Raw genomic sequence first — 24,739 nt, forward strand, 5'->3', positions numbered from 1 at the left:
TTAAGCTGAAGCCGTATACCCCTATACTGCACACTTTACACACATAATAATCGTAATGTCATAAAAAATGTCGCCCTAGAGTTACTTAGTGGCAATGCATGGAGGCTCCTGACTGCTGGTCGATTTATATTCTAGTTTCCAATGTTGTCACGTGGTTTTTACTATTTATTGGCGTACCCCTGGGGGTACCCGTACCTCACTTTGGGAACCAAGGATTTCGAGTAAAGTGGGATTTGCGGCCCCCTCTGTGGAGGGAGGCGGTGGTGACGCACAGCAGAGACACATCAGACTGTCACAGGGGGGGCAGAGGGACAGACACAGCATCTACAGACAGGGTGGGGTTATAATTATAAAGTAGTGGGTGACAGAGGTGGCGTGTCTGTAGAAGCGCGACACGAGGGCATTTTTATTCCAGGGGCCGCACGAGCACGGTTTTAGCGCACGGAGAGAGAGAGTGAGAGAGGAAGGAGGGAGGAAGAGGAGGGGGATGGGGGGGGCAGAGAGAGCAAAGGATCCAGGCCTAGTAGTGACTCTCCTCATCCGCTTTCAAAAAACTGCAAATTATCGCATTTGGAGGTCACAATGTGCGCCTGGAGGCTCGGGTTAGCGGTGGCCCACACCGGAATGGTAAGATTATCGCGATAAATCCCGTGTCACTCGGTGTTTTTCTCCGTGATTTGATGATTTGATGCACACTAGACTGCATCTGTGGGAAAGGTAGCCCTTGTGTGTGTCACTGTGTGTGTATGTGTCACCGTGTGTGTTTATGTGAACTTGTGGCTTTGGCGTGTTAAGGTGATGTTTTGCGTTTCTGCCTTACCCTTGTGCATACCTTTTATCACACACACTCACACACACACACACACACACACACAAGCAGCTTGACACACCTACACGCACACGAATACGCACATTTAGGCACAAGCGGGTCCATTTTATTGCAGCGTCAAACGTGCACGTTTGATTCCTCATTAAAGAGCGATGATTGGTTAGGATTTATGGACCTCGCGCACTAGAGTCTGTAGGCTCTACAGACTGACCTTAGCGTGCTTGATGTCATTTTCATCATATCGCGATAACAATCGTTTTTTTTTGTTAGCAAACATGTCACGCAGGGTGACCGGTTAGTGTGAATATTTACGTCTTATTTTGACAGGACGGAGAGGAAAGAGGCCAAATTATATTTAGATTTTTCAGTCTACTGTTGTTGTTTTTAGTTTTTTTTTAATTCATTGTTATTTATACAGCACCAGTTCTATCAGAGTAATCCATTGTCACCATTATATTACATTTAAATTGTCATATTTGCATTAAAAACCCAACATTTCCATATTGCACCATGAGCCTAAAAAACTCACTCACACTTAAATGTATACAAATAGTATGAAGGTAGATCGTAAACACCTTTTATGAAGGTAAAGCATATTTCAACAACACCACATACTATGTCAAAATGTACATTAAGTCCACTGAAGTGTCATCCAAACTCATCTTTTTGATCCATCATCAATGGTTTTGTCTTTCAGGAACAGGAACGTGTGGTTCCAGCATGAGTGGACGCTACTCGGGCCCAGGCAAAAGGACGCTGGAGGCCATCTGCCCTTTGACCCCTGATCCTCATCATCACCACACACTAACCATGTCTGCTGCCACCTCGTCTCTCAAGCACGTCCTTGGATTCCCAAAAAGGGACCACTCCTCCTCCTCCTCCTCCCCCTCCCCCTCATCTGTCTATAGTCCTCTCAGGAGGCTGCAGGCCCTCACCACCATGGTCAGCCAGCCCGACCTCGTCCTGCCAGGGAGGGGGCCAGAGAGAAGCTGGGATGGAAGGGCACATTCAAAGGACAAGGACTCATGGGATTACCACACAACCCAAAGTACAAGCAGGGAGGACAGCTTAGGGAACTCGTCTTCTGGACAGAAAGACCCAGAGGTCCATCCTGGAAATAAAGATGCACATTCATGCACAGTTTTGGAAAAAAAGGCAGAAGGTTGTTTCTCTGGTCCTCCAAGCCCTGCTTTCTCTCTCGACAGCAACAGCCCGTTTGCCCACAACCTACTCCACTTCGAGTCCTCTTTATTCGAGGATGATGACAACGATGAAGAGCAACGGGCTTCCTCACCTTATGTTGGCTTGCAGGACAAACCTGAGAAGCCAACAAACATTTTCCAGTCTGGAGAGTTAAACTCGGACCAAAAAGACGCTGCGCAGCCGTCAGCCAAAGTGGTCACCCGCTCCCAGTCCTCGGGTCAGCGCAGGAGATACTGGGATGGGTTTGAGGACGAGTGGGAGAGCGACACCGACCTGTACCTGTTTGAGGATACTCTCATAACGCACTCAGTGGCAAGTTTTCACCCTGAAATCACCACCACTTACTCCTGAGGGCACTACTTCCTGTTTACGGTGGCAACTTCCTGTTTGAGAATAATCAAATAAATGAATAACTTTGCAATCTTAAACAATCTCTTTAATTCTAGCTTTAAGGGCTGTTAAATGAACAACCACCACTGCTTTTAGCTTATTACAGTGAGAGCCCTGGCTAATAGGCTTATAATATTGAAACAAACAGATAACGCACTTCTGTAAACTATCAGATAATTATAGCCGCATTTGAACATCACAGACTAGACTACTCAGTAAAGAAATGCCATAGCTAGGAATTCGCTACCTGCTAACTGTGACGTCTTGTACCAGACAGGAAGTTGTGCACTTTATCATATCCACTATAGCGCTTCCAGGAATAAGGTGGCCAGCATACATGCAGGCATCTTGAAAACAAACTGCAGCCACTAATTGAGGATATGCAATCATGATGATGCTGGATTAGAATAAAAGCGCACACGCAGCACCTCACCAATGTGCATGTGTTGGGAGGAATGGCTTTGACCTTTCTTTGTGGAGTTTGCATGTTCTCCATGAGCGTGTGTGGGAGAATGGTCAATAATTATTCACAATTGGTTTTGCTGAGTGATTGTTTGCTAATCTCTCTATATATCGGATAAAGTCTTGAACAACATTAGCGTTAAGGATGTTGAAGTGTAAACATTTACACGCGTACACGTCGACAGCATTCCAGTGCCCAAAAACTAGTTGTTTATGTCTGTAAGTGAGATAATAATGTATCACCACCTTACACCTCATGTAATAGACTAGTCGATAAAGAAACATCAGTGTAGTCGACAAGGAAAGTAGTCGGTTAACAACATCCCTAATGGCCGTATCAGATATCGACATAAAGCTAATATGGAACATCAAAGATGAGATCTGAGTAGAACAGCTCTGTTTTAGTTGATGGGGTTCCCATTTGTGTCTGTACTCAGTTTGATCCAAGTATTCAACAAATTACACACTTTCACTTTTTTTTGTTGAAATCCACTCATAAATGTTTTAGATGGAAGAATAATGTCCAACTTTAAAAAACTGTAATAATAAAATAATGAAACAGTCCAAACTTTCTAAAATTGCCAGTGCTTTGTAGAATTAAATAGTGAAAGTTTTTCAGAATTTTGGTTTTTGACCTGAACAAATTAAAAACAATAAAAAACACATGACAGAACAAAAAAAAAACATTAAAGGCATACTCAATCTATACTACAAAGACAGCTCAACTTAAATAATATTTTCTGTCCCCTTTACTAGTAGGAATGAGACATGATTTTGAAGCACCATGTGCAATAAAAGGCACCTGAGAATTAGACGTACTTATGGAGGTTGACATGTTTGACCAAACTGTGACGTAGTGATTATTCAAAGAAGTGCAATATTTTCATAACTCAATTTTTTTTAGTTAAATGACCGTAAACAGGACTAATTTGTGGCAGTGACAGGATTTAAAGGCACTTTTAGCCAGTGAACAAACGTACATTTTCCTTTTCAGAGTGCCTATTACTGTACTAAATGTGTCCTGATCCTATATTGGTATTGGATATTGGTCCGATGTCGGCAAAAAACAAGTATCGGATTATATGAAATTTTCAATATAATTCATTGTTTTTGTTGGAATTATTGAGGTTATTTTTCAGGGTCTTCTAATTTTTTATATTATTTTATTCAACTGCAGAATATTCTTATTTTTAAAAGGTATTCAACCCATTGGTTAATAATAAATGGGTTTGTTTTTCTATACTTACTGTTGCTGACTAGTGTCCTCTGAGTAAGACCACTTGTTCAAGCCTTCTTTAAAATTCTACACAGCAAAAAAGGTAATAAAATAAATAAAATAAAATAAAAAATATCGTATCAGTATAAAGATCAATATCGGTTTCAGCCAATACTTGTATCTGAAGTGGAAAAAGTTCTATCAGGACACTCCTGCCGATTACAGCTGTGGAATGGGTGATATGTAAGTGTTTGGGTTTTAACCCTGCAACCCAATCGTTGACTGTAGAGAAGTCCAGAATGATCTTTGTAGGTCAAACCTTTGACCCCCATTGTGCAAAGCACAGTGAGTCATCAGCGTATTTGCGTCTTCTGATTTTTCAGAGAGGAAAGTTCACACGTCTGCCTCGTCCTAATATATGGATGTTGTGTCTTCTTATAGATCTTCTTGTGTCTTTCTCTTGTCGTCTGCAGCAGAGCAGCTTCAAGAAAAAGCCCCTGCCTCCGGTAAAGTTTGTGGAGGGAGAGATTGTTTGGGCAAAGTTCAAACGGAGACCCTGGTGGCCCTGTGAGGTGATTGTTGACCCAGTACAGGGAGTTTACCACAGAGTGAAAGGTAGGCCTGAAAAAAAAACCAAAAAAAACCCATAACTGCTGACTCATGCACTGCTGTGTTGTTGATTTGTACTTTTAAATATGTGAATCCTGTACAATGAGCTTGGTTAAAGATAAACACCAAGGTGAGCATTTTAACATCGTGGTACATTTTAAAAGTCAGGCTGGAGTTTTGTGGGAAACTACAGTTTTATATTGGAGGTTAAGATAAACTTATAAATAAATAGGTCATACATTATTGTTAATTTTACTGTTTTAACAATCCAGCTTTTAATTAAGTACACTGACTTATGGTTACACTACACTGATTAATGTGTAAACTTGAACTCACTCGTCACTTCTCCTGTTATTGAGGAAGTTATGACCACAATCCTATCTACAGTAGCACATCCAGGAATAAAAATGCAAATGTACCAAATGATAAATACTACTAAGGATGTTTTTAAATTTCACATTTGCTTTATTCAAATGGATTGTGACTCTTTTACTAATATTTTGTACCACGTATGTTTCTTTTAATCTCAGACACCAGCGACCGGCCCTGTTGGCTGTATCATGTCAGGACCTTTGGGGACACGGAGGAGCTCCTCTGGGTGGAGGAGAAATCCACCCACGTGTTCTGTGGAGGTTTTGAGTTTGAGCAGCTCCAGCGGAGAGGGAAGCAGCGGGAGAAGAGCAACAAAAACACTGTAAGACCTACATCACTACTTGAGAAATAGACTTACTTTGGCGATGCATAGGGTGGCAAACAAAGACAGCATGTCCGTTTATTATCAAAAAGACTAGGTTAATGTGTGTAAAGAAAATGACGCTTTAAAAACTTTTCATAATGCTGCCTAAATTGTATTATCTTATTTCAAGTTGCTTAACTTTTCTCTTTTAAACTGACAAATCTCAGTGAAATCAGTAAAATAAACATCATTGTACATGTATACAATTTCATACATTATGAATTACATTTTCCCTTTGTTATCCGTTACCTATGGTTTCCTGTCAAATATTATTGTATTGTTGTTTGTCATTTTGAACTAAAGGTGCCCCACTAAATAAACTAGAAAAATTTGCATTTCCTAAAGAAAATTTAAGTGAGAATCCTGTGTGTTGAAATGCTCAACTGAATGAAGGAATGCAGAAGGTGAAAAATGCTGAAGGAAAAACTGAAACTCAGTAAAGCTGGATGTGCGAATGGTTTAAAAGGTTCAAAAGTAGTTGAAAAAGATTGAAAAAGTTTAAAAGTTACACCATTCATTCTAATTACAGCTTTGTGTGGCTGCCAGGCTGACATGAGGTCTATTTTTAAATATCACGTTGAAATTTGATTACAGAAAGATGTTTTTCTTTGATTACAAGGTGGTTATCATATTTGAAGACAACCACATGGATTTACTGAGTGTTTGTTTTTTTTAATTTCTGTAGATTGCTAAACGATATCAGGACTTGTGGAAATCCAGCGTTGCAAAGGCAGAATCTACTCTTGCAAAGAGATCCCAAATGGCCTCTGCAGTTTTGACGACCACAGAGGAAGAGCTTCCTAACAAGTTGTTGCCTGAAGGAGACAAAACAGCTCATTCAGTTTTTCATCTACGCACATCCCCTGTCTCCACTGTCCCAGAGACATTGCACTTGACTAATGAATCTATTTTAACTCCAATAGTTTTATCACCAACTGCCGCTCTGACTAAACTAAGCACTTTAAAGAAAACTTCTGGTAAGAAGAGACAGAATAAAGCGTCAAAGGACACAGGTACAAATGGCTCTAAAAAGAAGGTACTCAATAGCCCTGACCAATCAGAAAGAGATGAAGACTGTCCATACGCTGACCTTGACTCAGTCCCTAAGATTTTATGTCCTAAAGCACTTGAACGTCAGCAAAAGCTAGCTCAGAACAAGCCTTCAGTGGCGGTTGTCAAAGAGGTGAAGAAACAGCCTGAGAGTCAAAGTGGACTTTGGTTTAGCAAATCAGGAAAAGACAGGCGACCTAAAACAACCAATCCCATGCCCGACCACTCTCTGTTCAGCAAATCACCTTCAAAGAAGAAGAACCTGAATGTTGTTGGTAAAAAGGTGCAGGCCTCTTCTTTTTCATCCTCTGTATTATCCTCTCCCAGTGATCAGACTGGTTTTATGAGGAAACCTAAAGTATCTGAAACAAAATCTTTACTTGAATCACCGGGACAGTTAAAGTGCAAATATTCTACAGCTGCTAACAATCCTTTAGACAGAGCCAGCACTCCTGTTGACCAATGCTCTGCTCTCTCTGTTGATAATGGATGTTTGAAGACTCAACAAATAGTTGACACTGTAACTCTTCCAACTGAAAATGTATGCAGTCCTGGTCAGAAAACGTCTCACGATTTCAACGTTAAACATAGTCTTGAGAATCAAACTAAAATTCCCGAGAGTTTAAAGCCAGTGTATCCACATCAATACGAAGACACAACACCAACTGTTCAAAAGAACAAAACCGATGTGGTTCCTGTAAAAGAGAAGGAAAATGGTAGTACTTTACTATCTAAAACTACTGACTCTTTATCAAGGCTAGAACAGCAAACACTTCTGATCTCCAAGTGTCGAGTTCCATTTGTCAAACTAATACGTAAAGATATAAACGACAATATGTGTCTAAGCCCCTCAATAACTATTCGATCCTCTAACTCTAACCAACCTGAAAAGACAAAGAACAATAATGCAGCAGATAGAAGTTTGAATACAATCATTCCTAAACCACCAGAGCCATTAGAAGCCAAAAGGAATATGCCTGTTTTTCACATAGTTCAACCAGAATCCATAAAAGTCTCAGTCAAGCGACTAAAAGCAATTAGTGGGTCTGGTATGTATCGCCTCTTACCTGATTGTTCATATCAAGATATCATTGCCACTGATAAGTCTGTAGATGACTTTGGAAGAGAAGAAGTAGAAAAACTACTTGTTGATAAAGAAAGCCCTGAAAGTCACACTGAGCCCTATAATCATTCAGAACAACCAGAAGAAAAAGAAACTCCTTCCCCAACTTGGACAAACAAGTCATCTGACCAACCAGAACTGAAAGAGGGATTAGAAAGTGAGCTTATCCCCATCGCAGTTACCAGTACAACCAAATCACCTTCTTTGCAGCAGGAAGACGCAAAACTAAAGGAAATTATCACACCAGAATGTGTGTCATCTAAGAAATCTAAGGTTGTTCACAAATCAAAGCCAATCGTAAATGTATTGAAACAAGTAATCCCAGATCAACCCTCCCACCTTCCAGCCAGTAACAGGCTGATGACCCGGGCACTGAGGGCCATGCACGAGGCAGAGAGGAATAAACGCAAAAAGGCTAAAAAGGTTAATAAACGCAAGCAGGTGCACAGAAACACAGAGAACACAGTTTGGAGCTCCAACATTAAACAAAGCATTTCTACCGAAATAAAAACCCTTGAATGTCATTCAAAGGACAATGGTGAGTGTATTCAGGATACCTTTTCAGGTAGTAGCGCGTTGTCTTTAGTGATTTCTGATTCAAATACCGGTAGTTCTGAAGCTGACATAAAGAGCGAAGATGAAGACCTCTCAATATCCTCAACACCACCTATGGACTTCATACCGCTTACCTCCCGAGTTACAGAAAACAAGGAAGGTCAGTCCTCGCATCCACCCTCCCTATCTTCACCTCCCTCACCGTTTTCTTTTATAAATTCTTTTAAGAATGTTGCAGAAGTTTCCTTTCAGTCTTTGAATGAGCTCAATGGTGAACCAGTGTCTTTCAAGACAGACTCAAACTACAAGTTTAGCACTTTTCTCATGATGCTGAAGGACTTACATGACACTCGAGAGCGAGAAGGATCCCCATTAGAACTGGATATTGGGCCACCGAGCTCGCACGTCAAAGCAGAGCCATTACTGATACCGGGTACGGCTGCACCAACAGAACCTATTCAGCAAAGTCCACCTGTAGAAAGTAATCCAAGTTCAAGCCTGGAGAAAATCCTTACCCCTCACAATGAGTGCAGTACAAATCAGTTGTTCAAGAGACCCTACAAAAAAAGGGGCACCTCAAGTGGACAGAAAAATAAACCTAACAGTGAAGTGCCTTCCCTTCCTGCCAGGACTGGACCTGGTTTCCCAGGACTGGACTCTTTAGAAGAAGGGTCACATTTGCCAGAAGCGGACTCGTCTTTGTGGCTTGACTGTCCTTCCGGAGTTTCAGGCTTGCAGAACAGCAGCTGGGAGGAGCTGGTTGCGGGCGATGAGGAAAAATGGAGGAGTGTAAAGGAGAGTCTGCATGTCATGGTGCCTTTGGAGCAGAAGGATTGCAACGCCACAGCACATCTGCAGCCACCCAATGGAATTATCAACAAAAAAGTTCTGAAGCACAGTGCAAGAGCAAAGGAAAAAGCAGGTAATGTGAGCCTAGAAAATACAATAACCAAGTTGTATTCACACTAATGCACAAAGACTTAATTCAAATGAGTGAATTGGTATTATTGAATAAAAACAGTGACTGTTTCCTTCATAGCACATAAACGTGTAAGAAAACCAAGCAAAAGGATGATTGAATGGACCGAAGAGTACGATCAGATCTTTTCCACAAGGAGGAAAACCAGAATGCCTCTCCACCCGATTGAGAAGGTAAAACTTTAGCCCAGTAAGCTTCATGGGAAAGCACCTCTTAAGCAGCAGAAAGCCACAACCACAGTTGAATGTTGTCTGTTTTTCAGGACTCTCAACTTATCGCTTCATTGTCGGACCCACCGCCGCCAGACTGCGATGCACACGATCAGGAATCCTTGAACCTGCTTCCAGAAATACAGACACCACCTCCCGAAGACGTCGCCATGACGATGCCCTCCGTGCTGCTTGTCTCCAACACTGAAAACACCTCTCCACAGGAGGCGCCCGTGCTGTCCATCGATACCTTAACTCCTCCACCCGAAACCGAACAGGCATTGTCAGAAGAACCGCTCAAGGACAGCAGCGAGACAGTGGTGTTAGGTAACATCACCTCAGATTCAAATTAATCACACTCACACTTTCAATTCCTTCCTATCCATAATCAAATTTACCACCAGTTTGAATTTAGTTTGAGGAGAATTATTTTGGAAACAGTTGAGTGTGTTTTTACAGGAAGTGCACCCCAACTGGAGAAGAAGCGTAAGAGGAAACCCACTCAGAAAATCCTGGAGTACTGTCTGGAATCTGAGGCTTTACCAGTTCCCAAAAAGAAGGTACAACCAGTGTTAATTACGTTAACTAAATATTTTTGTCACAAATATATTTTTGCAGACAAAAACTCAACAAAATCTAAAAAAGAAGTAATTGATTGAGACTAAAACTATGACTAAATTGATTGACATTATTGTCAACGAATAAAGGATACTGCTTTGCGCAGGTGATATGACATTTTTCCTCTTCGGCTCTCATTGGCTCGACCTGTTACTACCTAATCCTTTCACAGAGCGGATCCTTTCAGATCCTTTCAACGCATGCGCGAAACGCGTCTACATCCAGTCGCCCTATTTTACGGCAGTTCGTGTAATATTTAAAAGGAACCCTGCTATTTAAAAAGATTTAGAAATTTATATTTTGTGTGAATTACAATTTATTTTGGTTTTTGTCTTATTTTCTGTTTGGATTTTGAGTTTATGATCTTTGACATTTGCACTATTCGTTTTGTATAAATTGAGTTGCAAATGAATACTTATTGCAGATTTTTGTTTGCTTTATTATGTCAGAAAGATACCTTTTCAAACTGGACAGTCTGTTTGTGGTATTCAATCAGTACTGCTTTTGTATTGAAATAAAGACACAGTTCTGTTTAAATAAAGTTAAATTTGTGTTTTATATATTACATATACACACATCATTCACTGTAGGTTTAGTTTGTTTCCTATGCCAGTGGTAAAAAATTGTCTAGTTAATATGTTACTGATTTAGTCGACTAAAATAAGACAAAAATGAACATGGATTCCAGTGGGGTATCCCCCTTGTTTCTGGGGGTTACTGCTTGCTAATGTATGGGTGTCACTTCCTGTGTTGTCAATAGAGCAATACGTAAAATAATTTAACAAGGAAAATGCTTTATGAAATTAAACGTTTTAGGGCCTTTATTGACATACGTACTTGCATGCCTTTCAAAATAAGACTCAGTTTGAGGTGCATTAAGCAAGCATAATAATGAAAAATATTTTTCATAAATAATGTATTATTTAAATAAGATAAATTTGTGTCTCAACAAATTGTCCTCGTCTTTTTTCTCCTAACTTCTGTTTCATTTTATTTCAGTTTCATTTCCTATTATTGATGTGGCACCATACCAACACAACATATCTATAGTTTTCTTCTTCTTCTTCTTCTTCTTCTTCTTCTTCTTCTTCTTCTTCTTCTTCTTCTTCTTCTCCTTCTCCTTCTCCTCCTCCTCCTCCTCCTCCTCCTCCTCCTCCTCCTCCTCCTTCTCCTTCTTCTTTGTAGTTTTACAGCAGTTGGCAACCAAGGCAATGCTCCATTACCGCACAAAAAGTTTTGAGCTTTTACTTTTAAAGTGATCCAAATGACTTTAAACCACTGATGTGTTTCTGGCTATGTAATATATAGAGCTCCATGAAGCACGAGGGGCTTCCAATGCTGTTGTCGACCTCATCTAAGGAGAATACCCCCCCTTTACCCCTAATGCCTAAAACCAAATGTGAGCTAAAAGAACAAAATGAACCACCATTATAAACTGTGGTTTGTGTTTTTAAGGAATAATGAAGTCAGAATCAGGGAACTATGGGAATGATTGACAGGTACTTGCGACTCAGCAGTTCATGGACCAATGTAATGGATTAATCATTTCTCCATGTAGTAAAGTGGAAGCTCCTTCTCAGTTGAGTTTGTTACTTTAAACCGTTGAGAATAGCACACATTTCTTGGGTTTTAACTTTTTTGAGTTAAATCCTAAGGCTCATAGTTAATCAAACAAATTGATAATGGATATATGAATATTCCACATAGATTACCATGATTTTGTATTAACATCTCCCCAAAACTAAGAGTTTCTAAAAAAAAAAAGACAACAAAAAACGGGAAAAACAAGCTCTTTCATTCATATCTTTATCAATTAAACTTGATATAATTGCTTTTCTTTTGCATTTTGTGTAAGTTCCTGCAGTTTACAGTTTTTTTTTTTTTGATTGCTCACAAGCGTTGGTCGTAACTGAAGTCACAAGTTCAAAACCCTTAACACAGTCTGCATAACAGAAGTCCATGTGGACTAAACTGTGAACCACTTTTCATTGCTTTCACACAAATACATTCAGTGACCACAGGCACCAACATTCATGAACTCTTTTCTCAGTCACGCTTCCACCACCTGCAAAACGTTAAACTTTTACAGCACATTTTTCAAATGCTAACACATTTTGTTCAAAACACAATTAAAACAGAATGACAAAGAAAAAACATGGGGAATGTCTGCTGTGTCCACATTGAAATGTATTGAAATATATATCAAAATACTGCAAAAATAAGAATAAATAAAATGATAATGCAATTACAGACACAGCTGAGTGTAGTTGTCAACTGAAAACTGATTCAGGTGATCTGTGTTTGGCCTCATTAGAAACAAAGGAGTGGCTTCTGATTCTTTTTTTTTTGCAAGTATATGGACCAAAGAGCAGTGGGTGAGGTTGGTAGAGAAAGTAGAGCAACCAGGAGAGGAAGAGGTGGAAGGAGAGGAAGACCTAGGGCTGTGGTCTCTGATGAAATCAGGGCCACAGTAATTGATCATGTGCTAAATTTTAGACTCTCTCTTATAGAGGCTGGTGTAAAGGTGCAGCTAAACTTGCAGCGTTCAACAGTTGCATCTATTATTAATTAAGAATTTTTCACCAAAACAACAGTTAAGACATGCATCCTACAATTACTGTATTGAGCCAGATTTTAATCCATGTTTTTACATCTGGGAAATATATTGATTATAGTATTTTGTGTTTTATATTACTGTACTGCATATTTAGGATGCATAGGAATTCTGAGATTATTTTTTTGTTTACAGTAATCTTCATATTTTTGTAAGGTCCTGAAGTACTGAACAAATGTTCTTGATTACTGCAAACTGCTGCACACCTGATTCGGTCTTGTTGGAATATATTACAGCATATACAATAATTTAGAACCATCAAAGTGCAAAGATCATATTTTGTAATAAATTACTAATTTACCTGACGAAAATCATTCGACCATCCACTTGGACATCCTTTTGTTTCACAAAAAGGGCCATGTATAATAAGACAGTCTTCAACATGCTCCTATTCTGACATGTGAAAAGTACTGACTGTCAATTATAATGCTGATATTGTGAACAGGGTTACATGGAAGAATAAATTTGATTTGATTTGTTAGTATTTTGTAGTCCAGTGTGCTCAGAGTGACAGTGTGTGTGTTTCCAAAGTGAGATTATGTGGTTGAATGAGCTTCTTTTGAGACGTGTATGAAGTGTTTTATTGGTGAGAAACACTTTTGGGAATGAGATTAACTGTTGAGCTGAGATGTATGATATACTGTACATGCAGGCTGTGTTACGAGTTTTGACCAGTGCTTATTAGCCATTAAAAAATGAATTGGTTAATAGTTTTTCTTATTATCAATGGTTTACCTTGTTTATCTAATATAATGAACAATGAGTGAGGTAGTTTAATATTGTGGTTTTGTTTTGTTGTTGTTGTTGTTACAGGTGAAAACACTGAAGACCAGTTCACATCCTCCTCCTCAGTCTGGTCAGAGAACCATAACACTACATTTTTTACATCTCAAAGTCTGAATCTTTTCCAGTAATGTGGCTAATTATGTTACATCTGCACACTCTCAGATTCTGCACCACAACCCTTCAAACTGAAGAGTAAACCCCTCGCAGCATCCGCACCGACCACCACAACAGCGTCTGAGCTTCCCACCTGTCCGCCCATAACTTCCATTCCAAACGATCGCAGCAGTTCTACACCCATCGTCCCAGCACCACCTCTGCCTGAACCTGTCCTGGGAGAGAAAGATCCAGTAGAAGTCCACAGTCTTCAACCAGAGGACTGTAAAGCCCTCGGGGAGAAAAGGGACTTGGCTATAATGTCTCCTAAGGCTGATGCATCCAGCATGGAACAGAGTTTGTCTTTCATGAAGGATGACTTCTCGCTGTGTGACGACACATTTCTGCCCTCGAGGAAGATCATCGGGGACCGAGGAGGGCCAGCCTCCATGAAGGAGAACGTCTGTCAGGTGAAAAAGACCCAGCACCTAACGATTCATCTCCCTTGTTTGTCCACACAAGTCTTTATTTAGTTCATTGGTTTCAGGGGCCAAAATAAGGTCAGATGAACAATATTGTGCACTAATTTATTATTCTTAGGAACCACAGACCTTTATGACATTTTCCTAAATAACCAATGTTTCTCCTGTCAATCCTTTATCCTGGGGCTTTATCCTTTATTTGATGGATTAAAGGTTCAAATGTGGTCCAGGGGCCTTGAATTTAACACAGAGAATTTATGAACCAGAAATGTAATAGGACACTTCTTTTAAATTGTATTTTTCATGATTTTGAGTCTTCTTTGTTCATTTGATTATTCATTTGTCATTTTTATATTTCAGCTAGAGATGTAGGAAACTGTTTTTATCATTTCCAATTGCTGAAGCTAAGCAAAAAGTCAATTTTCCGTGTTTTAATTGATTTTGATTGATTAAAGTACCCGTGTGTGTTTCTGTCAGGTGTGTGAGAAGACGGGGGAGCTCCTTCTCTGTGAGGGTCAGTGCTGTGGAGCTTTCCACCTGCGTTGCATTTCGCTGGCCGAGGCACCGAAAGGGAAATTTGTCTGTCCGGAGTGCAAGTCCGGTACGTCTGAAAGACTTGTTTAGGGTCCTATTATCAAAGATTCTGATCAGCCTGAAACTGAACTGAAACCTCTCCAGGTATCCACACCTGCTTTGTGTGTAAAAAGCGCAGTGAGGATGTGCGACGCTGCATGATCCCCGTGTGTGGAAAGTTTTACCACGGCGAATGCATCACCAGCTTCGCTCCGACAGCGCCCGTCAACCGTGGCTTCCGCTGCTCTATCCACGTCTGCCTCACCTGCTTCATCCTCAATCCCAACAGCCTGTCTGTGTCCAAAGGTCAGAAGAACACGCCCTGAACGTAGCCTACCTTCAGAGTCCGCCCTGATCGTCTGACGTCTGTGTTTCAGGTCGCCTGGTTCGGTGCGTTCGCTGCCCTGTGGCTTATCACGCCACCGACCTGTGCATGGCAGCAGGGAGCGTCGTACTCTCCAACAACAGCATCATCTGTCCAAATCACTTCACCCCCCGCCGAGGGGTGAAAAACCACGAGCACGTCAACGTCAGCTGGTGCTTTGTCTGCAGTGAAGGTAGACAACTCTCTTATTTTGACAATACAAAAAAAAAAATATATATATATATATAAATCTATATATATATTATTTTTAACATATTGAAAGTCTGTACGAACACTTAGTCATGCATGTAACAATGTAAAAGCTGGGCCACATGCAACCCAGCGTCAACCCAAAGTAGCCAAACATAAGGTTGATAAAAATGCTGAGCTGAAAGAGAACGCCTTTAGATGATTTAGTCAAAAGTTCTAAGTTCTAAAGTTCTTTGCAGCATCAGGCAGTAAAAGCAAGTAAAAAAAAAGTGTGTTCCTCAGTTCTGTCAAAGACATGAGTGCTTTAAACAGCCTGGATGTTGATTTGTCTGTTTGCACAACTCAGAATGTGCACAAGATGGACTGAGTATGGAAAGCCATTAGCTTCAGACCACTTGTTTCTTTGTGTGTAAATAAGCAGTGTTCACACTTTGTCTCTGAAACTAGGGCTGAACGATTTTGGATAAATAATCTAATTTTTTAACTCAATATTGCGATTGCGATTATTTTGTATGTATTTTTTCATTTTTCAGTGAACACAAGCAATAAATCAATCTGTTTCATAATAAACAATTTCAGATTTATTTAAATGTTAAATAAATATAATGTATACATATGTACAATGAATACAAATTAGAACAGTACAAGACGGGACAATTTTTTTTTTTTTTTTTTTTTAATTACGGCCTTTGCGATCAGAAAATCGCATTTTATGATATCACGATAATATTGCAAATGCAATTAAGTGTTCAGCAAGTCCATGCTCCCAATTTATCTTTCCATCTTAATTGCACAAGTTTAAATTGTAACTTTATTTATTCATACCATATTTTAGTGTCCTGAAAAAGCAGACATCACTCACACGTGTTGTCCCTTATGAGACAAAAAGCTAAAAGTGGTGCAGTACGTTGATATTGTGCAGCAGGTTGTTATTAAAAGAGCCTGTTTAACATTTAGCACCAGTTACTTTCACCCATTATTGTTTTTCCGGTAAAACTTTGTTGTAAATATACTGTATATTGTCATTTTGGGGAAAACAAGTATTGAGATATTATAGCATAGCCCTTGAGATATGATTCACATTCCTAAGCTCAACTTAAAATGCAAACAAAAATTAACTTAAAAAAATCTCATAAAATGATATATTTAAAGACTGTATATGCTATTCTTCCTCCTGTGCACCAGGGGGCAGCCTGCTGTGCTGTGAGTCCTGTCCTGCAGCATTTCACCGAGAGTGTCTGAACATCGAGATGCCAAAGGGAAGCTGGTTCTGCAACGACTGCAAAGCTGGGAAGAAACCTCACTTCAAAGACATCCTGTGGGTGAAGGTCGGCCGTTACAGGTCAGTGAAGAGACGACTTTGATGTACAGCAACAGATAAATTACTCACTGGGTTTAAAGTGTGGCTAGAGCTGAGTGTATGAGTTTTCTTCTTTATGTTCCTCTTCATGTTGCTGTTGGAAGATGGTGGCCAGCTGAGGTCAGCCATCCCAAAACCATCCCAGCAAACATCCAGCGAATGCGTCACGACGTGGGAGAGTTTCCAGTTCACTTCTTTGGCTCCAACGACTACCTGTGGACTTACCAGGCACGCGTCTTCCCCTACATGGATGTGGATGCCAACAGCAAGGAAAAGATGGGGAAAGGTGTCGATGCTACCTACAAGAAAGGTTGAATCTAGAAGTCATCCATTAACAGTCACACGCTTTGATCGGTTAGATGTACTTATTTGCTAAATTTATCTTCAGCTCTTGAAGAGGCAGCCGTTCGGTTTCGTGAGCTGCAGGCTGAGAAGGAGCTTCGTCAGCTGCAAGAAGTCAGAAAGAATGACAGGAAGCCTCCACCGTACAAGCACATAAAGGTCAGGAACAAATGTCGTAGTTTGTCCAACTTTTTTTTTCATCATTTGTCCAACAAACTGGGGCCACCAGATCCTGACCTCCGCCCTCTTTCAGGTGAACCGACCAATAGGAAAAGTTCAAATCTTCACGGCCGACCTGTCAGAGATCCCGCGCTGTAACTGTAAACCCACAGACGAGAGCCCATGTGGAATGGACTCCGAATGCATCAATCGCATGCTGCTGTATGAATGTCACCCACAGGTACACACACACACACACACAAAATCAAAGATAATGGTTTAAAAATATTACTGCAACGCTTGGTTCTCGTCAGCATCTCTTCACCTTTCTTATTTATATCAGCATTTATAAATATTTTTCAGCAGACTGAGTGATTTATCATGGCTCTCGTTACTGTGTGGGATATAATATGTAGCATATTGTAATGTTATCATCAAAGTAAATGTGTTTAAACCAGGAAAGAGGGGCTTGTTTATAAATTTGATTCACATTGCTGTTTCCTGTATTTATTTTTTTACCTGGCAACGCATTTAGACCCAAAAAGAAAGAATTGGGTTCAGTTTAGACCAAAAAAAAATCATTTATTTTCTTTGCAAACTGTGACATCATTGGTAGCTGTACACGTGACAACACACAATGAGCCTGTGGCTGTTCGAAATGTCACTTCGTACTATACACTACAATCTCAATGAGTATTTACTGTATACTATATACTATAAGTATGATTAGGATGATGACCAATGATGGGCATTCCTACTGAAGTACATATACTTCCAAGTTTCCCAAAATGCATTTCGAACCTACAACAACAAAAAGCGGAAGCACACTAAAGCAAAATATCTCCATTCGCCGCCTTTGAATGTTCTGAAAACATTTTAAGTGAGAAAGTGACCAAGTAGAATATCAACATTGGGTCATAAGATTCATAAAACACATTTCATCCCGATATTTTAGAGATTTTCGGAGACCTGCCATTGTGCGACTGAAAAAAACTTAGTTTAACTTTAAAACAAGAGCCCTATTTACAAAAGAGTAAAAAAAAAAAAAAAAGTAATGGAAGACAAGAAGAGATGCTTTTGCTTCTCAGGATGATTTTACATTCCACTCGCAATGCATCATGGGGCGGTTGAGTATGACTAGTGTGCACATTTAAAAAATGTCCCGATAAAGTATACATCTGGATATTTCTTGCATACTCAATCTTTTCATACTATCTGATGTAAATGCGCTACATACTAATTTTAACGTCAAACTCAGTATGAGCAGTACGTTACTATGCAATTTTGAACACAGTTAAGCACTCTGCATTCAAGCACTCCTTAAGTAGTGAAGGTAATTAGGAACATGGGCTTCACCTGTGAGAAACCAGAGGGAAGCTGGTCAATATTCTCGCTCACATATACAGACAAGACTAGAAGTGGCTTTAAACACAGAAAGGAGCCAAACCTACAAGACAAAACTGATACCAACAACAACAAAAGTCATTTATTAGATGCACAGTTAAAGCCAGATGATAAAGATCCCAAGTGGGGCTTAAACTAACACCCTTAAAATTCTAATTATAGAATTTAAGTACATGCATTAACAACCAAATCCTCTGACCTAATCCAAAATACACCTCATGAAATCCATATACAGTTGTTACCTAAATCCTAACCTTTCTTCTCAGGTTGATTGAATCATTTCTGTAACTCTTAAGTGATGTTTTCATAGAGCACTGTTGGTTCTCTGTGTGTCTGATTGAAGCTCTTTGGGAGTAAAGGTTTGAGCCTCTTAACTCACAGGTTTGTCCAGCGGGCGAGCGCTGCCTCAACCAGGCCTTCAGTAAGCGTCAGTACAGCCAGGTGGAGATCTTCAGGACACTCTCTCGTGGCTGGGGCCTCCGATGTGCTCATGACATCAAGAAGGTTAGCCAGGCACCGCCGCAGATTCAGCACTGTGTTGTGTCTAAATGTTTGGATCCTCAGAGAGACTATGTCCGTGCTAACAGGGCCACTTTGTGAGCGAATACGTGGGGGAGGTGATCGACGAGGAAGAGTGCAGGGCGAGGATCAGGCACGCTCAGGAGAATGACATCTGTAACTTCTACATGTTGACTCTGGATAAGGTACAGCCACCCACAGCCCTAATCAAGATAGGTCTGATGGATAAGAGATGATGAGGTAAAGCTTTGGTTGAAAATATGTCTCTGCTTCAGGACCGTATCATTGACGCTGGGCCGAAAGGCAACGAAGCTCGCTTTATGAATCACTGCTGTCAGCCTAACTGTGAGACTCAGAAGTGGACAGTGAGCGGAGACACTCGCGTTGGACTGTTCGCCCTTGTTGATGTCCCAGCAGGTATTTGGCACATTATTCCTGCTGACGTAAAGAAAACTATTCATTTTGCTTAAAGTTAAGTACGCCCCCAGGTTTTTGCTGACCTGCCATTAAGGGGAAATTCAAAAGATGCCTTGATTATGGGAGTTGGTCCTAGAGTAGTTAAAACACGCCCTGTCACGGCAGCTCCGCCCCCACAGCGCTGCTCAGTTTTGCATGGAGCTGTCAATCAATGCTCACTGTGGGCTGTGAGAAGAGAAAACTTACTCCCTCCTTTCATCTTTTATAGGAGGGGCGGGGCCAACAGTGATGGTTAGTGACGTCACTGATCTAATCTTAGTCAATAGCAAAATGCAAATGCAATAGTTCAACCCATAGAGGGCAGTCACTCTGACATTGAACTAAAAATGCAAAATTTAAATACTTTGACTAAAATAAGTAAACTAAAAACTAAAATAAACTACATTACTTCATTCCTTATCATATATGTATTTAGCAGAAAAAGTGGTTTTAGAGTGTGCTTACACTTTAAAGTTAAGCATGCTTAAAGACTTTAATGGAAAAGACTTCAATTTGATCATGTTTGTGATATATATATATATATATTTTTTTTTTTTTTTTTTGTACATATAATTTTATTTGCATGTATATCTATTGCTTTTGCATATCTACAATGTTCTGCTGTTATAATATGACACTACTATTGATAATTTATGATGCTGTAAATTACACTGTTCCTGTTCAGTGCATATTCATAAGCTTATCATAAGCTCATCTTTTTGGTTAGAATGAAAAATAAAAAATGATAAATAATAGAAATAACAGAACAGAATAATTAAATAATCCAATAATGCACTGAACGACATCTGCAACTTAAACATTTAGCAGAATCCCTAAAGAATGAGTATTGAGTACCTATATGTGTGTTAGCCAACGTGTATACATGTCCTATATGTTGTACGCTTCCATTTGTTTTGTGCGATGTTCTGAACTGAAACTCTTACCTTTTTAGGCACTGAACTCACCTTCAACTACAACCTGGAGTGTTTAGGAAATGGGAAGACGGTGTGTAAATGTGGAGCGCCAAACTGCAGTGGATTTTTGGGCGTCCGACCAAAGGTGAGTACACTGACACAGGTTTACTCAACCTTCTTGGTGCCTTGCTCAACTCTTGGTTGAATGCCATGGTTTTTGCACCAGAACAACCCTCCAGCTGAAGACAAGGGCCGCAAACTGAGGCGGAGAGGCCCCGGCAGGAGGAAGAAGAAGGTGGTGTTGACCAAAGAGCGAGAGGACGAGTGCTTCAGCTGCGGAGACGGAGGGCAGATGGTTTCCTGCAAGAAGCCCGGCTGTCCTAAAGTTTACCATGCAGACTGTCTGAACCTCACCAAGAGGCCTGCAGGTCAGAGTCATCCTGCTCTAATATTACACCACCCACTGATGTAGTGAAGGTGAATGCACATTAAAGACTCAACTTGACTATCCACATTATAGTTGACTTATTGGTCTTATCACTCAGAGTAGTATCACTGCATCGCTGCATTTTTCTGAGCGGAGATTCAAGGTTTTCTTGCAGCGATGCTTTATTTGAGGGAAGTCCATTTGCTCCAGACATGGTAGAATTTGTCTTTTTCAACTTTGAGGGAATAGGATATCTTCTCCATCACATAAATCCCATGGATTATTTCTATCCATTCCTCAATAAAAACTTCAGTAATGTGATAAATTATTGTTTTTTTTTAAACAAATTGATATTGACCACGACTCTTGTTTGTTGTCTTTTCTCCCCGTAGGTCGTTGGGAATGTCCGTGGCATCAGTGTGACATATGTGGGAAGGAGGCAGTGTCTTTTTGTGAAATGTGTCCCAGTTCCTTCTGCAGCCAGCACCAGGAAGGCCTCCTCTTCGTCTCCAAACTGGACGGAAAGCTTTCCTGCAGCGAACACGACCCCTGTGGCCCCGACCCACTGGAGCCCGGGGAGATCCGAGAGTACACGCACCAACCCAGAGTGCTTCCCACGGTCCTCGGCATGGCCGTCATCCCATCAGGTGGCCCACACGCCCCCGGTGGCTTCAACGTGACACCCAAAAAAGTTCAGGAGATCGGCGCTGGTGCTTCTTTGGATCCGTTCCCTGCTTTTTCCATCACTATTCCTGTCTCCGCTCCCCCTGCTTCACCTCCCCCCAGCAGCCCACACGTCTTCGACCTCCCACATTACTCGCCAATCTCTTCATATGAGGAGGAAAGGGATGTTTTTGAGGACGACGAAGATGAGGAAATGCTGGCTGATGAAGAGGAGGAAGAGGATTTAGAAGAGGAGAAGGATGAGGGAGAGAGGCGGAAAGTAGGCCGGCACACGTTTAACGGGGAGGCTGAGATGGATGAAGAGGAGCTGGAATACATGGAGCTCAAAGATGAAGAGGATGAGTATGATGACGATGACAGCGATGAAAAGGAATGATACAAATGGTTATGACCGGATGTCCAAAAGGATTTTTAGCTAGCTACATAAGTTAATTGTGAACTTGTACACACGTTTCACTTGTTTTCTCACCTGCTGGTCTGAGATCCCACAGCCAAGCCCAGCTTGAGACTGTTTGGATCAAAAGGTTTCATGACTGCACTGAGGCTTAAATTATCAATGGATTACATTAAAAGTAACCAAGAATTATGTTTACATCTATGCTGTCTGAAGGGTCATATCAAAGAAGACCCACAAACGTTACATCTGTAGTCACCCTCTTCTGGAAGCTCTTGTGTAGGTTTCTTTGGTTTGATCTTTTCCTTTTGGATACTATCAGTAAACATTTAGTTTTACTGAATGAGTATTCAAATATAATGGTAGCTGTTTCTTTCAGATCAAGTCTTCAACCATGCCAACAGTGTAATAGATATTTTTTTTTAATGGTACTTAAAGTTCTGACTGTTTTCATTTTCTAGGAGGAAAGATTGGTCTGAAACGTTATCAGATTATACTTCGGGTTCAAGGTTTTACTTCACATTCACTGCTCATTCCGTCACATGTTGGACTGGAGCTATCACCATTAAACGAGCAGTGGACAACACAAAATGAACACTGGGTCCCTGTTGTCCGAATGCAGAGTATGCGGCGGTCATCATTTCAATGCTGTATTGTGACACAAATAACGATGAAGGAAAACTTGGAGGTTGGTGCTCACGCTTCATTTTTTGACTGTAGAGACGAAATTGTTGTTTTGGGTCAAGAAACTACGAATGACGGACTTCTGTCTGGATGCTTGCACTTCAGTATGTATTCTTGCCTCATGTGACGTATCTTGAACCTTAATATTGTCCGTCTGTGTGCACGCGTGTGCGCGTGCGTGTGTGTGTTATCTGCCAATGCCTTAGAGCCTATTTCTTTGGAGATATTTTTAAGGAAAATGGAGGCATCTGTAAGAGCCTTTATTTCCTTACTTTTGCCTTTTTACATTCTACCATCTATTAATGTTTCGTCCCAGTGTAATTATGACCTGTTAGATCTCAATCATTGAACTGCTATATAAATATATGACAAAGTATACAATACGCAGTTTGTACTGACTTATTTATTTAAAATGTATTTGTCAAACAACCAGTTTGGCGAGCATTAGATGATGAACCAAATGTAAATAAAAGTCAGTTTATCATCTCAGTTTATTCATTGGAACAGATGCAGATTTTTTTTTTTTTTTTTTTCCATCAAAAAACATAGAAAGGATGAATTTTGTCTTGAAAGATGCGTGTTTAAAAAAATTTTTATGTGTTTAAGATTTGGGCTGTGGGCCTATCTACAAAACTATCTAGGACATTATTGTAAAAGTACCTTCTGATTAGAATTTTAAAAAAAATGATGGTAGTAAGCTTTAAAATTACCCAAACATTCATATTCTTACATGTAAAAATTTAAATGACAAGTTTCCCCGACTGCCTATGCTCGATACACTGTGATTTTTCAATCGTTGTACTTAGCTCCAGTTCAAACTGCGACTCAAGTGCAGAGTCCGAATGTGCGCATGCTCACGATTCATGTTCACACGATACGGAAATGTTTTCGGAAATGCAACGTACAAAAAATTATTGAAAGAAGAAGAAGAACTCTGAAGCGTCGCCATTAAAACAGAAGAAGAAGAACCCGGAAGTGGAGAGACACTCGCAAATCTCGGCAAAAAGAGCTTCAAAAAAGAAAAGAAGGCGATGTGATGGACCAGGTGCTGGCTGGACAGACGTGGGTAGTACAGTCCGTCAATTTTACAGCATTCCTACGGTGTTCGCGCATGCGCATTGTGAGGGTTTAAAGTAAGCCGGATTATGGCATTGCTTCAACTGTGCGATACGCTCACGAGGAGCGATTGGATTTAAAACATGTTTGATTTCCTTACGACTATACAATTGCTGGTCGTGAGGTGTTAATCGCTTTTTGTGATCCCATGTTTGCTACACGATGCACGGCACGCGATTTAGCAGAGACTAGGCCAGATCCCATAGACGCACGAGTAAAAATCGGCTCAAAATGGGCCAAAAATCACAAAGTGTATTCGATTAGCTCGTAGTCGCACAGTTGGAGCTGGAGCTGAGTACAACGATTGAAAAAAATCACAGTGTGTTCCAGCCGTGTTGTTGCAAAATGTCGAAACTAACTATTCTGTGCAGTACCCATAAAAATAAAGCCATTTGAACTCTGTTAAAGTGGATTTTCCAGGGAAATTGTCTGAAGCTACATTAGCTTAGCTGCTGCTAAATACAGGAATACAAAGGTTTAATTTAAATCCCAGTTACGTGGGGAGGCAACACTTTCAGACTTCTGGTATGTTTACCATCAAATGTTAACTTGTTTGATTAGGTTAGGTATATATATATATATATAGTTGTTAAAATTGTCTCTAAAAGCAGTATATTTTAGTCATTACATTTTATTTACTAAGAATTACTATTGATGAAATGCTTTTAAGCACATCCATAAACAATTCTCATTTTAACCATGTTAGGGGTACTTTAAAAACTGAAAAAAATCAGTCATTGTTTCAGAAAGTCAACAAGCCATTTTATTTTATTCTACACAGAAATAGAGCAGTTCTTTTTGCCTTCAATAAAAACATTGTACATTAGAATGCCTAAAGAAAACCTAAATAAGATGAGGGATTCAAGTCGTTTTAAGAAATGACCAGTTGTACAACATAAATCCTCCAGGCGTTTGTGAGGATGTCGTAATTAAGCAAGTCTTGTGTTATCTCAAATTACAACTGAAAACAGGGAGTTGGTTTAGTTTTGAAAAAAGTAACTTAAAAAAAGAGAAAATTACCCCAAAAAAATCTTAACCATCATAATAGGCCATGCACGTTTGAGTATATTTTAGTAGCCATCATCATCAAAGCTGGATTCAGATATGAAAAGATTTGGTTATCTCGAGAACCAGTGTGTGTGTGTGTGTGTGTGTGTTTCCTGAAGTACCCTCAGTATG

General features: G+C 40.1%; 1 protein-coding gene across 3 annotated transcripts; it reads left to right on the forward strand.

The window, feature by feature from the left end:
* The first annotated feature begins 267 nt into the window (after positions 1 to 267).
* On the forward strand, positions 268 to 22,822 carry nsd1b (nuclear receptor binding SET domain protein 1b). 3 transcript variants are annotated; one of them, XM_028466596.1, is made up of 23 exons: positions 268 to 627; positions 1,527 to 2,344; positions 4,574 to 4,715; positions 5,240 to 5,403; positions 6,131 to 9,095; positions 9,213 to 9,325; positions 9,415 to 9,688; positions 9,821 to 9,921; positions 13,398 to 13,449; positions 13,542 to 13,942; positions 14,432 to 14,555; positions 14,633 to 14,833; positions 14,905 to 15,084; positions 16,287 to 16,443; positions 16,566 to 16,771; positions 16,850 to 16,962; positions 17,057 to 17,203; positions 18,748 to 18,870; positions 18,954 to 19,070; positions 19,161 to 19,302; positions 20,294 to 20,400; positions 20,482 to 20,683; positions 21,075 to 22,822. In XM_028466596.1, the coding sequence occupies exons 2-23, from the start codon at positions 1,550 to 1,552 to the stop codon at positions 21,740 to 21,742; spliced, it is 7,494 nt and encodes a 2,497-aa protein (XP_028322397.1). In that variant the 5' UTR covers positions 268 to 627; positions 1,527 to 1,549; the 3' UTR covers positions 21,743 to 22,822. The 3 variants fall into 3 exon arrangements, with proteins under 3 accessions (XP_028322397.1, XP_028322398.1, XP_028322399.1); XM_028466597.1 differs by having other exon boundaries at positions 13,407 to 13,449; XM_028466598.1 differs by having other exon boundaries at positions 20,482 to 20,732; positions 21,075 to 21,197.
* The last annotated feature ends 1,917 nt before the right edge of the window (positions 22,823 to 24,739 follow it).

The sequence above is a fragment of the Gouania willdenowi genome, chromosome 14 (assembly GCF_900634775.1).
Source record: "Gouania willdenowi chromosome 14, fGouWil2.1, whole genome shotgun sequence".
Classification (NCBI taxonomy): Eukaryota; Metazoa; Chordata; class Actinopteri; order Blenniiformes; family Gobiesocidae; genus Gouania; species Gouania willdenowi.

Excerpts from the sequence above, each read along its gene's own strand:
- nsd1b (XM_028466596.1), top strand. The coding sequence starts at position 1,550 with ATGAGTGGACGCTACTCGGGCCCAGGCAAAAGGACGCTGGAGGCCATC. Across the intron at positions 9,922-13,397 it reads TACCAGTTCCCAAAAAGAAG|TTGTTACAGGTGAAAACACT; the intron begins GTACAACCAGTG and ends TTGTTGTTGTTG. Across the intron at positions 16,772-16,849 it reads CGATGCTACCTACAAGAAAG|CTCTTGAAGAGGCAGCCGTT; the intron begins GTTGAATCTAGA and ends ATTTATCTTCAG.